This window comes from Sphaerodactylus townsendi, linkage group LG02 (genome assembly GCF_021028975.2).
Source record: "Sphaerodactylus townsendi isolate TG3544 linkage group LG02, MPM_Stown_v2.3, whole genome shotgun sequence".
Classification (NCBI taxonomy): domain Eukaryota; kingdom Metazoa; phylum Chordata; class Lepidosauria; order Squamata; family Sphaerodactylidae; genus Sphaerodactylus; species Sphaerodactylus townsendi.
This window is the reverse complement of record NC_059426.1, coordinates 71632089-71646162: the sequence shown is the minus strand read 5'-3', so window position 1 is coordinate 71646162 and position 14074 is coordinate 71632089. Positions and strand designations below refer to the sequence as shown.

At 42.5% G+C, this 14074-nt stretch overlaps 2 protein-coding genes across 5 annotated transcripts in view; one reads left to right on the top strand and one right to left on the bottom strand.

Annotated features, from left to right (window-relative positions):
* The first annotated feature begins 1833 nt into the window (after window positions 1–1833).
* Window positions 1834–6630, top strand: MRPL16 (mitochondrial ribosomal protein L16). The gene is made up of 4 exons (XM_048485249.1): window positions 1834–2044; window positions 3389–3454; window positions 5229–5377; window positions 5541–6630. Exons 1-4 carry the CDS (start codon window positions 1990–1992, stop codon window positions 6024–6026), a joined length of 756 nt encoding a protein of 251 aa, XP_048341206.1. The 5' UTR covers window positions 1834–1989; the 3' UTR covers window positions 6027–6630.
* A 1055-nt stretch (window positions 6631–7685) lies between these two features.
* Window positions 7686–14074, bottom strand: part of STX3 (syntaxin 3) — a 65785-nt gene continuing 59396 nt past the window's right edge. For 2 of the 4 annotated variants that reach the window (XM_048485246.1, XM_048485248.1), the window contains 2 exons: window positions 8392–8504; window positions 7686–7940 (listed from right to left, as the gene is read on the bottom strand). In XM_048485246.1, coding sequence (XP_048341203.1) covers window positions 8427–8504 — 78 coding nt within the window. In that variant the 3' untranslated portion in view covers window positions 7686–7940; window positions 8392–8426. Of the gene's footprint in view, window positions 7941–8391; window positions 8505–11407; window positions 12593–14074 lie in introns of those variants that run through there. The other 2 variants (XR_007243556.1, XM_048485247.1) reach the window with 2 other exon arrangements.

Here is a 14074-nt window from a genome sequence, read left to right as displayed (position 1 = left end):
CTTGGGCAGGGAGTTCTTCACAGTTGGTCACCTCCTGAGAAGACCCAGTGCTGAATCCCCATCAATCTCTGATAAGGAGGCATCCTAACAGGGGTAAATCCACATGCAAGGATTTTAGATGGGGGGAGCCGAGGGCACCAATTCTCAGTGCCTGTTTTGTGTTCATTTAAAACTAAAATAGTGAAAGTGTGTGGGAGGGAAGGGGAGGGTGAGATTCAGCCAATCATAACGTAGGAAACGGAGGTTGTCCGTGCATGCGTGGAAGACATTGCAGAAGAGTTTGCGGTGCAAATGGTGAAGTACCGGGCTCATGAAGAAACACTTGGAGCATAATGCACCAGCCCTGCCTTGAATCCCACGTAGAACCAGGGAGCAGTGAAGAGCCAACAGCAAGGCAAAAAGAGCCGCAGTAGGCACACTCACTGGATCTGCCACGGGGCATTTCGACGTGAAAAATCAGCCTAAATCCCTAGACCTTATTTCTTTGTAATTCTTTTGTGCTGGTTCCTACATCTCTGCTCTGCCAACTGAAACCATGCAATCTCATCCTCTCTGCTTGCACTGAGGTTGCCAACTCTGCTTTCTTTCTCTTGAAATATGGGACATTTACTTGCCACACAGGAGCACCCCTCCACTGTCTTATTTTATTTTCACTTGAAATCACTGGAAATTCTGCATAAAGCCCTTGCTGTCAGCCAGTGGATTATCAAAACAGATAATGTACTGGAAGTTTAGTTGATTTTGGTAGCCTGGGACCTGAAGAATTGAGAGACACATTTCTGCCTTTAGCCATGTGTGTGTTGGGGCGGGGGGGGGGGGGGGGGGGACTGTTCTGAAAGTTCAGGTGATTTTAGCATCCTGCAACTTGAAGGTTTAGAAAAACAGAAATGGAAGAGACAGGAATATTTCTCTCTTTAGACATATATTTTTGTTTCTGTGAATCACAATATGTGTGTGTGTGTGTGTGTGTGTGTGTACTGTTGGCACTGTAACAAGATCACATCCCTTACTCTGGGCATGTCAAGTAATTTAGTTTTTGTGGGAGCAAGTTATGGCTCATTTCCATTTTGTATTATAGTGTTCATTGATTTTTGAGGCTTCTTGTGCCATTTTTAACTATTAACTGGTCTCTTGGAGGTTAACCAATGCCCAATGGAAATGCCCCCTCCGTGCTTTTACTACAGCTAAAAGACTCATATTACATTATTGGACAGATAAATCCCCCACCTCCTGAAAATCAATGCATTCAGAGCTTTACAATTTTTTCAACGTTTGAATCCACAGCATATAGACAACAATTGGATATGGACTTGTTTTTAGATACTTTGAAATCTTTTGTAGGAACTTATATGTAGATCTGTCATCACTATTACATTTGTGTTTCTGCTTTTTAATTTGTTTATTAGTTGTTGAATGGTAAGTTAGACAGACAGACAGACAGACAGAAAGAAAGAAAGAGAGAGAGAGAGAGAGAGAGAGAGAGACTTTCCTGGGACTAACGTTCATTTAATAAAATGAGACTGACTTCTGAGTAGACCCGTTTAGAATTATTCGCATAATCTTCTTATTCCCGATAACCATCGTGGGAGCTGCTATAAAGTCCACACACAGGAAGAAGCCAGTCTATCTCGGAGAAGAGGTCTGTAGAAGTATTAGGCACGTTAGCGAACTTGAACATCCAGGTTGAGAGTTCATTATTGGGTGCGGGCGGGGAACAACCAGGAACGGGAGATGTCGCCTCTGGCTCTCTGATCTGCTCAGGCGGAATATCTCGTCCCGCTTTGGTTTCTTTTGCCGGAACCCATCGTTTTCTTCCCCTGTTTTCCCGCGCTCTCCTCTACGGAAGCGTTGCAGTCAGAGTCGGATTAGAGAGAGCGCCACCCTGCCTTGATTTCCGTCGCCGAGCCCGTGTGTGTCTTGTTTCTTTTCGAGGAGCCTCTTTCTGGAAATAAGTGGCGCGCCGGGTCGGCGGCTGGGCGTTGATCGTATATGATGTGGAAGCAGATCAGCTGCCCCATACTAGCGACTTGTAGGACATCAGCAGGTCAGGATCTGTTCTGGTCAGGATCTGCTCTGCAGTTCACGAGCAGACTCTTTAAACATCTCAAAACAGCCACCGGCGAGGGGGCGAATTGGTTCGGGACCAGGGTGGCGAAAGGGCTCCTTTCCAGTCATTTCCCCGTTGTAAATCTCTCAAAAATAGGACCTGTCTGTCTCTGATGTTTGTGCGGAGGGGGGGGGGGGGCGGGGATAGAAAACGTTCCCCTCCCCTGTGCCCCCATTGTACAACCGCTAACGCTTGACACTGCGATTTTTCTGCCATTTTTCAGGACGAATAAACGGGATCGCAGAAGCAGTTTTCACTAATAGATGTTGCCCTGTCATTTCGGTAGTCTTATCATCTAAATGACTAAACTGAGACTAACTATTTTAGTCACATTAGAAGGCAAGAATTGCTGGAAAAGGCAATAATGCTAAGAAAAGGTGAATGCAGAAGGGGAAAAAAAGGAAGGCTCAGTAGGAGATGGGTTGATTCTATAAAGGTCTCACTTTGCAGCACCTAAACAAGGCTGTTGATAGAGCATTTTGGACGTCATTGATTCATATGATTGCTAGGAGTCAGAAGTGACTTGATGGTACAACCCACACACCTGCGCGCACACACCACCACCACCTGAATAAAGTGGGTTGATCTGTGGGAGAATTGATGTGCTGCTGCTGATGTTTCCTGGGATGCATAGATGTAATAATAGGCAGGCCTCTTGTACCTTTAATAATTACCTAGACTATTTCTATGGGTGCAGCTTGTCCTGCAGGATCAGAAACTGCATGTACTAAAATTCCAGTTCTTACATAGCTGTTAAAGGAATAGATACCCTGTTTTTATTTGTCTGCGAAACAGAAACGTCCCTTCTGCCTTACTCCTCTCTCTCTCTGGTTGGAATTTTTCACTTATAAAAATTTGTTTGACAGATGATTATTCATCCTCCAAATGGGTACACCTTGTTCCTTCTGGCTCTTTCTTAAACTTTGGATAATCATAAAAATTAGGTTATAAAGGATTAGTTTGTTAGGCATATTTGCATATGATGCTGCTTTCAGTCCCGTCAAAGCATTATATTCCAATTTGCTGAGGTGCATCTTCTACTCTTGTGAGTTCTTAATTTGTTTTCAAAGTATGACATTTTCAAAGATAGATCAATACATCCCATTAAAGCAAATGACAGAATCTCATCCTTTTGTTTTAGTTCCCTGGCAGCACCTCTTCTAAGGTTGGATCAGAATACAGTAATAGCATTTTAGAGGTAGCATGTGTGATCACTATTCTTGTACCACTTTTTGCTTCAAAATAACTTTAGATGCTATGCGTTTTCTTGGTTTCTTCCAGGCTCCAGTAGCATCAAAATTTTCACTGCTGGCTTCAAGAAGTATGCACTACCCCCAGATTATACTGGTATGTTGGGGAATGAGGGAGGTTACTTATAAAGGATGAAATAGGTTCCTGATGCAATTAGCATCAGGATAGTAAGTAAGCATGGACAGCATTCAGTCAAAATAGTTGAACAATGCAAAAGTAAACCAGGAACTAACCATCATCTTGAAATGTTAAAAAAGCGACAGATGAGGTTTTTGACTGGAGCTTGTTACCATGAACATCTCACTCCAGTGGTACAAAAGCTGTACTGGCTTCTAGTTCATTTTTATGCCAGTTCTTGCCTAAAGTTTTACATTGCTTGGCCCTAGATACCAGGGAAAAAACCTTTCTCCTAAATTAACTTGTACATACTCATAGTTTATGATTGCAAGCCAATCTCTGTAATTCCCCCCTCCTCCCACTATTGGTGACTGGAAATAGGGCCTTCCTGTAATGGTATCTAGTACTTAAACTATTATTTTGGTGCTAAACAAAAACCATTTCAAATGCTCACCAAGGCCTTTCCCCCACCCCCCCTTTCCCATTTTAATTCCACACATTTTTCCTCTGTTTGGTTCTGAAAACATTTCCCTTTATTTCTACCTGTTGTTTTCCTGAGCACTTTTACCACAATGTTTTTTTTCAGTCTGTTTCTGAGCCAGCTTCCCTTGAGCATGCGATCATGTTGAAATGGTCTTTATTTCTCCATCCCACCAAACATCTGACCCTTATCCAAGCGCCCGTGTAGTTGCTCAGTCATTTTCTCCTCCCACTATCCTCCATTTTTGAAAGGATTTTTTTTAAAAAAATCTATTTCATTAGTGATGTAATGTAAGGGCACAGATACAACCCAGTTTAATTGCATCAGCTTTGGCAATTCATCCTGAACGAATGATGTCAGGGTAAGGCAAGCGACTGCTGCAGTAAAGCTCCATCCTTACTGCTGCAGTCCCTTGTCAATTTCCTCATGCAAAAGCAACTTCCATTGTCAATGTCACTCGCCCATAACTGCAGACACAGCATATCTTTGCCTTAGGGTTACACTGCTAATTGACAACGCTGATGTCATCACCCTGGCTTTATGTCTGTGCCTTTATGTTACATCACTAATGTGATAGAGAAAAAAATTAAAATAAATTTCTTTGGAAAATGGGGAACGATGGGGAGGAAAAAATGGCTGAAGGGGAAAGTTATTCTTCTGCATCACCGATGACATCTTCCCACCATTAGAAATAATGCATTTTTAGCAGTAGCTTGCAGAATAAATGCAACTGAAGAGGCAAGGGGGAAAATGATGGGGGAATGGAGGTGTGCAGAATGATTTCACAAAAAACATTTCCAAGATGTAAGGTTTGATCACTGGGAAAATCCGTGGTAAGATGTGCAGGCAGAAAAGGCCTAAAAATTGCATTTCATTCTAGCTTGCTACGTAATTTGGCCTTTTAATTGTTTTCTCTCTGTTGTTGAAGTGATGTTTGATTTGTTCTTATTTTATTTGTAAGTTGCTTTGTTAAGTGCGGAAAGTGAAAGTGTTTTTATTTTTGAATTATCTGAACAGTTTTGCTTAGTAGAAGAGGCCATCTGTGCTCTCTCCTGTGTATCCTCCAGTATTGACCAAAGTATGAGAATTGGCTGATTTGTTTTGAGAGTGTTTCAGATATTGTTGCCCCAAATGCTTCCATGTAAAATTGATGAGATAATGAGCAGGCAGAACAGTTCTGATACTGGAGCTAAAATTCCAGAAGCCAAACAAAGCTGGCAGGAGACTACTGCAGAGTGTTTAGTAAACGTGTAATTGTTTGCTTTCTTCTAGGCATTACTATTCCTGAAAAAGCCAAACTAAAGTTCGTAGAGAGAATGCCAAGTGTACCCAAAGTTAGGCGTGAGTTCAAGAATTTACGTGATATCCGTGGTCCACCTAGAGAACCCGTAGAATTCACTGAGGGACAGTATGGTATTCTGGTGAGTGTGGCATTTAGTCTTCCTGTGGTTACTTCTTTGCACAGAAGAAATACTCTGGAAAAGGAAAGTGATCCTTTGCCTTGGGATTTCAGAACTCTCGAGCATAATGAATTTGCCTGTCCTTGAGCTGTAAGCCTCATCTTTTTTTCTTCCTTGCCTGCAGGCTATGGGTGGTGGTTACCTTCGCTGGGGTCACTTTGAAATGATACGCTTGACTATCAACCGCAACATCAATCCCAAGACCACGTTTGCTGTTTGGAGGCTGCCTGCCCCTTACAAGCCCATCACCCGCAAAGGGCTGGGACAGCGGATGGGCGGGGGTAAAGGTGCAATAGACCATTATGTGACAGCGGTGCAGGCGGGCCGTCTCATAGTAGAAGTGGGTGGATATGTTGAATTTGGTGAGGTAGAGCACTTTCTAACTCAAGCGGCCAAAAAGCTACCTTTCCCAGCCATAGCAGTTAGCCGGCAGTCCTTGCAGGAGATGCGAGATAAGGAAGAAGAGAGGAGGCAGAACAACCAGAATCCATGGACTTTTGAACGCATTATCACATCCAACATGCTAGGGATAAGGAAATATCTGAGCCCCTATGATTTGCAACTAAAGGGCCGCTACTGGGGAAAGTTCTTTCTACCAGATAGAGTGTAAAAAAGTAGAATTGAATGAGGGGGTCTTTTACCGTGATAACATCTGGTGGGCTAGTTAATCAAAGAAAGCTGAAGGTTTTTATGTGTTAAGCAAAAGGCTCCCTTGGAAAACAAATGCTGTACAAATCAGGAAATTATGTTGGGTTATTCTAATAGACTTTGGGTGAATAAATCTTTCCTAGCATGGATGCCAGTTTTAGTGTTTAATCCAAGACCATGTGAATGCATACCAGAAGTGGTGATTTGCAGTGCATACAGAATTCTGGACAACCTAGAAGAATTACAATTGAAATGGAATACTCAGACATGGCGTTATGTGCCATACCGCTGTAAAAACAGGCTTTACTTGTTCTTAGTGTATTGTTACCCTTTTTAATGCAACATTGGAGTGGTGGAGTGTAGCATTCGTCAATATATTATAACAAATTTATTTGTGCTGGCACAGATTTTAAATCTGCTGACAGCCCAGCTGATAGTCCGCTGTCTGAACTGCAGTAAGTTGCAAATTACAAGAGACTAAAAAGGGTAACCTACATTGGATTGTTTTATCTTTCTGGAATCCAGATACAAGATCAGCAGAATTAAAACTTGTTTTTTTCTGAAAATAAGCTATTTTTTTCTTTTTTAAACGATAAAGCAGGAAGAGGGACTGAGGAGAAAAATCTAGGATAGCATTTTGATTATTGCTTTCATCTAGTCTGTCACACTTATCACACCAGGTCAGTGAACAAACTCTTTATTCAGGAGACTCCTTTGTTTACAACCCATGTTATTTTGTACAGCAGCAGTGATGGTATGTAAGCTAACAGTTGAGAGAAAACTTTGAATAAGTGCTTCTTTGAATATTCTCAGGGAAGAATGGAATATTATAAATTTATGAAGATCCCATTTTCTTTACTTAGTAGCCAGTTCACAAAATGAAAGGGAGAAACCAGAGGGTCTTTCTGAGCTGGCAAAGGCTCCCATGAAAATTACTGGCCAGGCTCAAGGAACTATTGTTCCAGTCACCCCTTAACAGGAAGTGACTTAATGAAGAAAGCCACAGCATCATGCATAAATACATTTTAAAGGTATACGAAGTGACAAGATTTCTTCCAGTACATGAGAAATATATTCAGGAAGTGTAATACATACTTATAAGTTACACATGTAAATGCAACTGGTGTCCAGTTACCTACCAGTGTTTTTAACTAAGGGTGTCTGTATTATGACTCCACTATAGATGCCTGCAGTTTGAGCTTCATGAATGCTGACTCTCATACAGCAGAAGGAATGACCTATAGCTATATAGCTATGGAAGCAGAGCCGCAAGCATGACAGAATCCTGCCTAGCAACACTGCTTAGCAAGTTTGGAGCTGGAAGTTCAAGGTTATACTTTCAGGGCATCAGTTTTCTTTCAATACAGTATAAGCACAGAAAATGCACAGCTGGGAAAATGTCTCCAATCCACAGGCAACCAAGTACCTGAAGTTTTCCAGCCCTATCATTAAGAGTAGTTGGTACAGGAAATAAGTGGTTAGTTTTGTCCATTAAATACATGAGCCGCTTAAGGAGCTTTTCCAAAAATTAGGCATTACTACAGAAGTGATCCATTGGGCAGAAGGAGCCATCATAAACAGGCTGGATGTTCAATAGAATTTTAAGACATCGGGAAGAAAATGAACCAATAAAAATTGAGTTTTATTGGAGCAAGAAATGAAGAACAATCATTTCCACACATTATCATCATGCTGCCTTCCATACTTATATTCTGACTTGGGACCCTGGTTGTGTTTCTTTCTACCCCTTTTTCATGTCCAGTTAAAGCATTTTGAAGAATAAATGATTAGCTGCAACCTCTTCATGAAGAGGAAGTGGTGGAGACTGTAGGGCCCACAGAAAGTGAAAGAAGAGAAGCCATCTTGCACAGCCACCCTGGGAAAAAGAAGAGGCATGTATCTTATTAGGCAGAAAGATGCAGAACTAGTGGTACTGTAGCACAACTAGGAGTGTGGGAACATTGAACAACAGAGGTCAGTCTTTGAGTTTTCCAAGAGTTAAACCAGAGGCCTTCAATCCTCATTTTAATACTCAGCTTCTACATGCAGATGTCTGGCATTCTTTTACTTCAGAAAGCTGACTGGTTAACCTGGTGAGGTGACACTGCTTTTCATTCACTTTCAAATCAGGCATATTTTTTTGTATTGCCTGATAAGGCATTCTAGAACACCACAGCAGAAGTTACTACACTACAGGTAAAAATAAGAGCGCAAAGTGATTCACAGCACAGCTTACAATGTCAGTCACAGTGTGCATGAGTGCCAAGAGATGGCACAAAAATTAATACATACAATGGATAGTGCTTATAGAGCTACATGTAACTCACCTGAGGAAAGTGGCAAGGGAATGGGAGCAGGATGTTCAGGCAAAGAAACCTGCGATAGTGGAGGCCAGGATGATGACGAGAATGATACAGCATATCATGATCATAATCTTCTTCTGCTCAGCAAAGGGAAAAATGAATAGCAGTATACTCAGACATATGTAATCAGAGCAGGACTGGGAAAACCTTTTCTTTTGTAAACTGTAGGGGTGAAAGGTTTGGACTAGACAATAGGAAACTTCAGGAAAAGTGGGGGAAGAGTTAGAAGTTCACGAGGACTGTTCTTTCACAGATTTAGATGGTGCTTTAAGTGGTCAGTTACCTTTTAATGCTAATGTCATTGTTGCCACAGTTCTCTTTTGAATAGTGCAGAAGCAACTCTTCCCTTTTAGTTTCACAGCTAAACTGGTCCAGGGTGGACAAGTGTGCAGGTTCTAAAACTAAGAGAAGAACTCCACCATCACGATGATCTTCCCTAAAGGGCTTGGCACAGAGACTCCAAGGCAAGGAGAATAAAATACAGCACGGCTCTGTATTGCAGCTGGGCCTAGAAGCAGCTTCTCAAGCTTTGTGTATGTGCATAACATCACACCCCACCCCGCTCTTACATTGCAAAGTCATATATAGGCTAATGGAAGTGGCATACTAGCCCTCACAATTAGTGCAAAGGCAATTCCCTGTACCCACTGCAGACCCCTGCTTCATGTCTTTCCTCAGGATCCCCCATTCCATTTTGTGGAGATCAGCAGAAGCAGAGAGGCAGGAAAGTTCAGTTTCACTGATGGAAAATATAGTCTGGATCCAACCCTGTATATCCTGAAATCAACTCAATTACAGCTAGTGATGTTGAAATAAATTCATTTATTTTTAAATTTAAAAATTCAGTTCTCATTTTTTTTTAAAAAAAAAAGCTTAGATAAAATCAAATTCATAGGATCCCGCTGTCCATAGGCAGCTCAGTATTTTGAAATTGCACGTTCCTTCTTGGTATTTTTTAATAAAAACTACACATATACATGTACCACCAATACTGTGATGTTTCATACATGGTCATTCCACCACCCCTTTAGCCATACAATAGTGCTGCCAGCTCCCAGTTATAGACATCAAGGCCTAGAGAAAAGGAAAGTATGAGAAACTCCCTTCTCTTAGCTCCGTCCAAGTTCATGACTAGAAGGATCACACAAATACATCTGTGAGGAGTGCTATTACATTCTATGGGGAGGGACAGGGGAATCACAATATCCACCATCATCAGTATCACAACTAGACAATTTAGTGCTGGATACATGTGAATGGTGCTACTACTGCAGAAGCAAACTGGACCAGCCAGATTTTGCAAGCAAGAAGTAGCAGGTTATCATCCCCAGGGAACACATTTTATTGAATACAACAGGACTAACAACTTAAATATGCTTTCTAGTTTTGGTCCTTCTACCACAAAGACTTAAACAGAAACCAAAGCCTCTATCCTGTGTCATGGTCAGTCAGGGCTTGCTGACAATTGAAATTCATCAGAGGAATAGGGTCCCATGTAGCTAGTCTAGAGCCAGCAGAAGGCAACCAGCAAGGAACAAAGTACAGTCAGAGCTGGGCACAATATCGCATAACACACACACCCCTGCCCTGAAGGGCGGATGCTCCAGCCCTCCAAGTCTACCTGCACCTTTGGAGTGACATAGTAAGAGCTGTCTCTAAAACGTTAAGAGCAGAGCTATAAAAGGCTCCTGGGAGACACAGTGGTCACAATGAGTACAACCAAAGCTGAACTGAGATCCAGAATCCCAGCCTTGGATGGGACAACACTGCTTGTTTATCCTCTGGAAACCTGACTTCTACCTGAAAGACTTTGTCTCCTGGAACAGCTCTTGCTTTCACTGCCTCAAAAAACCAAGCAAGACACTGTAATCTGACACTCACAGCCTACAGATCAGTTCACCCTGGGAATCACTCTCATATGCACCCAAGCCTTCATCTTCTCAATTTAAAGAGGAATCACTCCAAATAGTGAAACTACTGATCCTGAAGGAAAGGGTTACTGTAACATAGACTATTCCTCTTCAAGTAAAAGCAGATATGAAGAAGATCAGCATCTCGATCCTGTACTGCCTCAATTTGCACTGGGGCCATGCAGGGAAGGAACAGGGGTTTTAACTTTTCAACCACCACTAGGTCTTGCTATCTGAAAACAGTTTCCCCACTATGTTAATGCATTAGAGGAAAAAATATACATTCTTTACAAACATAATTCCCTCCTTTAAAGTACTAACCAAGCAGGAACCCAGATTCAAATAGTAACACTGAATGGAGTTTGAAAGGTTAACCCCTTCTCTGCATAACTAGTGTAAATCAAGGAGGTACTGTCAGCTGTCAGCTACAGAACACTGGTTTTGTAACTGAATTCATTTAACTACCATGCACTCCCATTTCTGTGACTGACACCTGCAGAAGTCTAACACAAATGTAATTGAGGGCCAAACAGACCATAGACCTGGTGAATAGAAATATAGTAGCATGTGCTTTTAACACAAAGAAACATAAAAGCCATATATGGTAACACAACAAACCTTGGTGAGGAATTTTATCATGCATGATAAAATTTTAAAACTTTAGTCTTAGGGAAAAGATAAAACAACTAAATAGTCAATCTGATAGTTCTCTCTATTCCTAGCCTATGAGCTAATAGGCTATTTACAAATTAGTGATTTGAGTGACAGATGAAATGTGGCTGTAGCTGGAAACCCTTGTTATAAAATGTAACACTACAAAGCCAACCTGACCATTTGTTTCCTCACATCCTCAAACTAAAAAAATACAGATCATAGGAAACCAGAGATAAATCACACCTTTTTCACCACACAGGCACTCACAACTGGGAATGATTTGCACTCATTCAGGAACATGATTATATTCCAAATAATAATGAACTAGTATACCTCCAAGGACAACGTTCCTTTCAGACATATAACAGTTACAGGTACCCTAAAGCACAGACATTCAACCTCAATACCATTCTTACCTTTGGAGACAAAATACTTCTATAGTCTTTTTCAACAAAAGATAGCAGTAGAATTGTATATTAATCCACCATTTCCTGGATCTTCTTTGTTCTAGAATGCTTCGCTTGGGTTCTGTGCCCAAGACACTAGGACCCAAATGGAGCATTCCAGATGTCCAGGAAATGGTGGATTAATGTACAATTCTACTGCCATCTTTAGGTGACAAAGAGTATAGCTCAGATACAGAAAATTAGCATGTACTAATTAGCTACCCATTCTCATAGCTACATTCCATATGCTGTAGACAATTCCTAGCCTGATTCAGAAACACTGGCTTGAAGAACCTGCTGTTCTCAAGCCGGAGCTGTTGTGCATCTGCCTCTCACCCTAACCTGCTACATCTCCCCTAAACTGGCTTGGTGCAAAGCTCTGGAAGTGTCATACACTGCTAAGTTTACACTGCTAGGTACACAACACTATTGCTGCACTTGGCCATTCTTTGGCATTAGTAGGATAATGGGTGCTGTGCCTCCAGCAGCTTTTGAGCTTTGCAAGTGTTGCCTGAACTGGGCCATTTTTCAAGGACAGTAGAAAGCCAGCTTCAGTGTACAAGGGATTGATTCTTAGCAACTACTGGCAGGCACTGGACTGATAAATTAGCCCTTAGTATTGGCCATTTCAACAAATAGCAATCTCTGGTATCCTGTAAAGATCTGAACACATTAAAAACATTACATCTGACATTAGAATCAAAAGTGGTGAGGTAGGCAATAGTATCTCCAAACATTTTAAAAGTTCGCTCCATTGTAATTGGAGAAAATTCTGGAAGGATGGAACTTTAAAACAGGAGATGACATCAGGAAGAGCTTGAACTGGAGGCAGCAGATCTAGCAGGGAGGGAGGGAAGGATGGGCAAGGAGAATGACAGGTTCCCTCCAGGATGTCACAAGATCTCGTGAATTTCTGGTTGTACAAATTACAATAGAATCCTGTGGTTCAGGTAGCTTGTGAGCTACCTGAAGTGAGCTAGAGAATTGTGTAGCTCTTACATGTAGTGTTGGTGCACACTAATCCCTCCTGCAAGGAACAATTCATACTCAGTCCAAGGAAACAAGGCTGGAGGGTAGGCAGGGGAAGGTCACAGCATGGTGATGAGGATCAGGAGGGCAAGTCTTTCTACCAATCCAGGAACATTTCAGGAGTGTCTGCAGGAAGGAAAAGAACCAAGTTGGAAAAATTAATTCTCATCTAGGAATGAACACCCAATTTTTCTTCATCATGAGAATACCTTAAATTTCTATAGAACAGAATGGCAAGGGGGTAAGACAACCACTTCTCTCACTGCACCATGCTTCCCATTGGCCTTTCAGCTCAAACACTAGGGCCAGCTCACAAGCAATGGAAGGGAATTAAGGAAGTGGTCACTGAATTGAAGAGATGCTTAATTTTAGTAAGATAATTAATTCAGGATGCTAATACAAGGAATGTGGGACTAACATAGACATCTTCACACAGGTGAGCTGTCAAATCCTCAGATGACCCTACAAAAAGCCTCAGACAGACTATGAAGGAGCACAAGACAGTGTTCTTCACACACTTCTGCAAATGCAGTGTTAAGTGGCATATCAATAGAGCAGAGAGTGCATGTACCAGTAAGCAACAAGTATTAAAAGCATAAGCGTGCTGTACAGATGACTCAAACAGTGGCACAAAAGCCAACAGAGTCATCTCATCTCTTCAGTGACTTCTATTCAAGGTTGCAGAAATCATATAACTCTCTAGCAAGCTTCTATCTGGCTGATCCGACACTCACACACACACACATCGCACCCCAAATTGTAAGAAACAGGCCCAGAATCAAAAGCTCAAGAGCAACATCCAAAGTTCAAGTGTATTAATACATTTTGGAATACAGAACAAAAGTCCCAAAGCACACATTCTACACCAGGGGTGGGCAATTATTTTTTCCATGGGGCCGCATAAGAAACAGAAAATATTGTGGAGGGCTGGGCCAAAAGGCTGAACTCAATTCTGCATAATAGGGGCTGATAAGTGACAGACAGGTGCACAGATCAACATGGAATCAGTAGCAACAGTTCTGCATACAACACTATTTGGCACAAAGAATCACTGGCTTAACCTACCTGCATAGTTGTCCACTGTGACAATCAAGCAAGTGGGGAGACTTAAGTCCCTTGACCTACTTTTTTCATCGACTGATGCCTCTGAAAGCCCCGCAGAAGCCGGCTGCCTTGGTTGCCGGCTTCTGTGGGGCTTTCAAAAGCGCCTCGCTCCCCAGCAAAGCAGGGGGGGCGAGGCGCTTTTGAGAGGCGCTTTTGAAAGCCCCGCAGAAGCCGGCAACCAAGGCAACCGGCTTCAGCGTGGCTTTCAAAGGCGCCTCGCTCCCCAGCAAGGGGCGGGGGGGGCGAGGTGCTTTTGAAAGCCCCGCAGAAGTCGGCGGCCAAGGCAACCGGCTTCTGCGTGGCTTTCAAAGGCACCTCGCTCCCCAGTAAGGCGGGGGGGAGGCGCTTTTGAAAGCCCCGCAGAAGCAGGCAGCCAAGGCAACCGGCTTCTGTGGGGCTTTCAAAGGAGGGGAACGCCCCAGAAGCCACTGCACGAGGGGAGTGGCCTTTCTCAGAGGCCCTTTCTGGTGCAGTGGCAAGGTGAGGGGGGAAGGGAGAGGGTTA

What these genes read in the sequence shown, in the direction of transcription:
- MRPL16 (XM_048485249.1), top strand. Translation starts at nt 1,990, where the DNA reads ATGATGTGGAAGCAGATCAGCTGCCCCATACTAGCGACTTGTAGGACA. An exon ending in GACTTGTAGGACATCAGCAG is followed by an intron (nt 2,045 to 3,388) that starts GTCAGGATCTGT and finishes GGTTTCTTCCAG; the next exon opens with GCTCCAGTAGCATCAAAATT. An exon ending in AGGGACAGTATGGTATTCTG is followed by an intron (nt 5,378 to 5,540) that starts GTGAGTGTGGCA and finishes CCTTGCCTGCAG; the next exon opens with GCTATGGGTGGTGGTTACCT.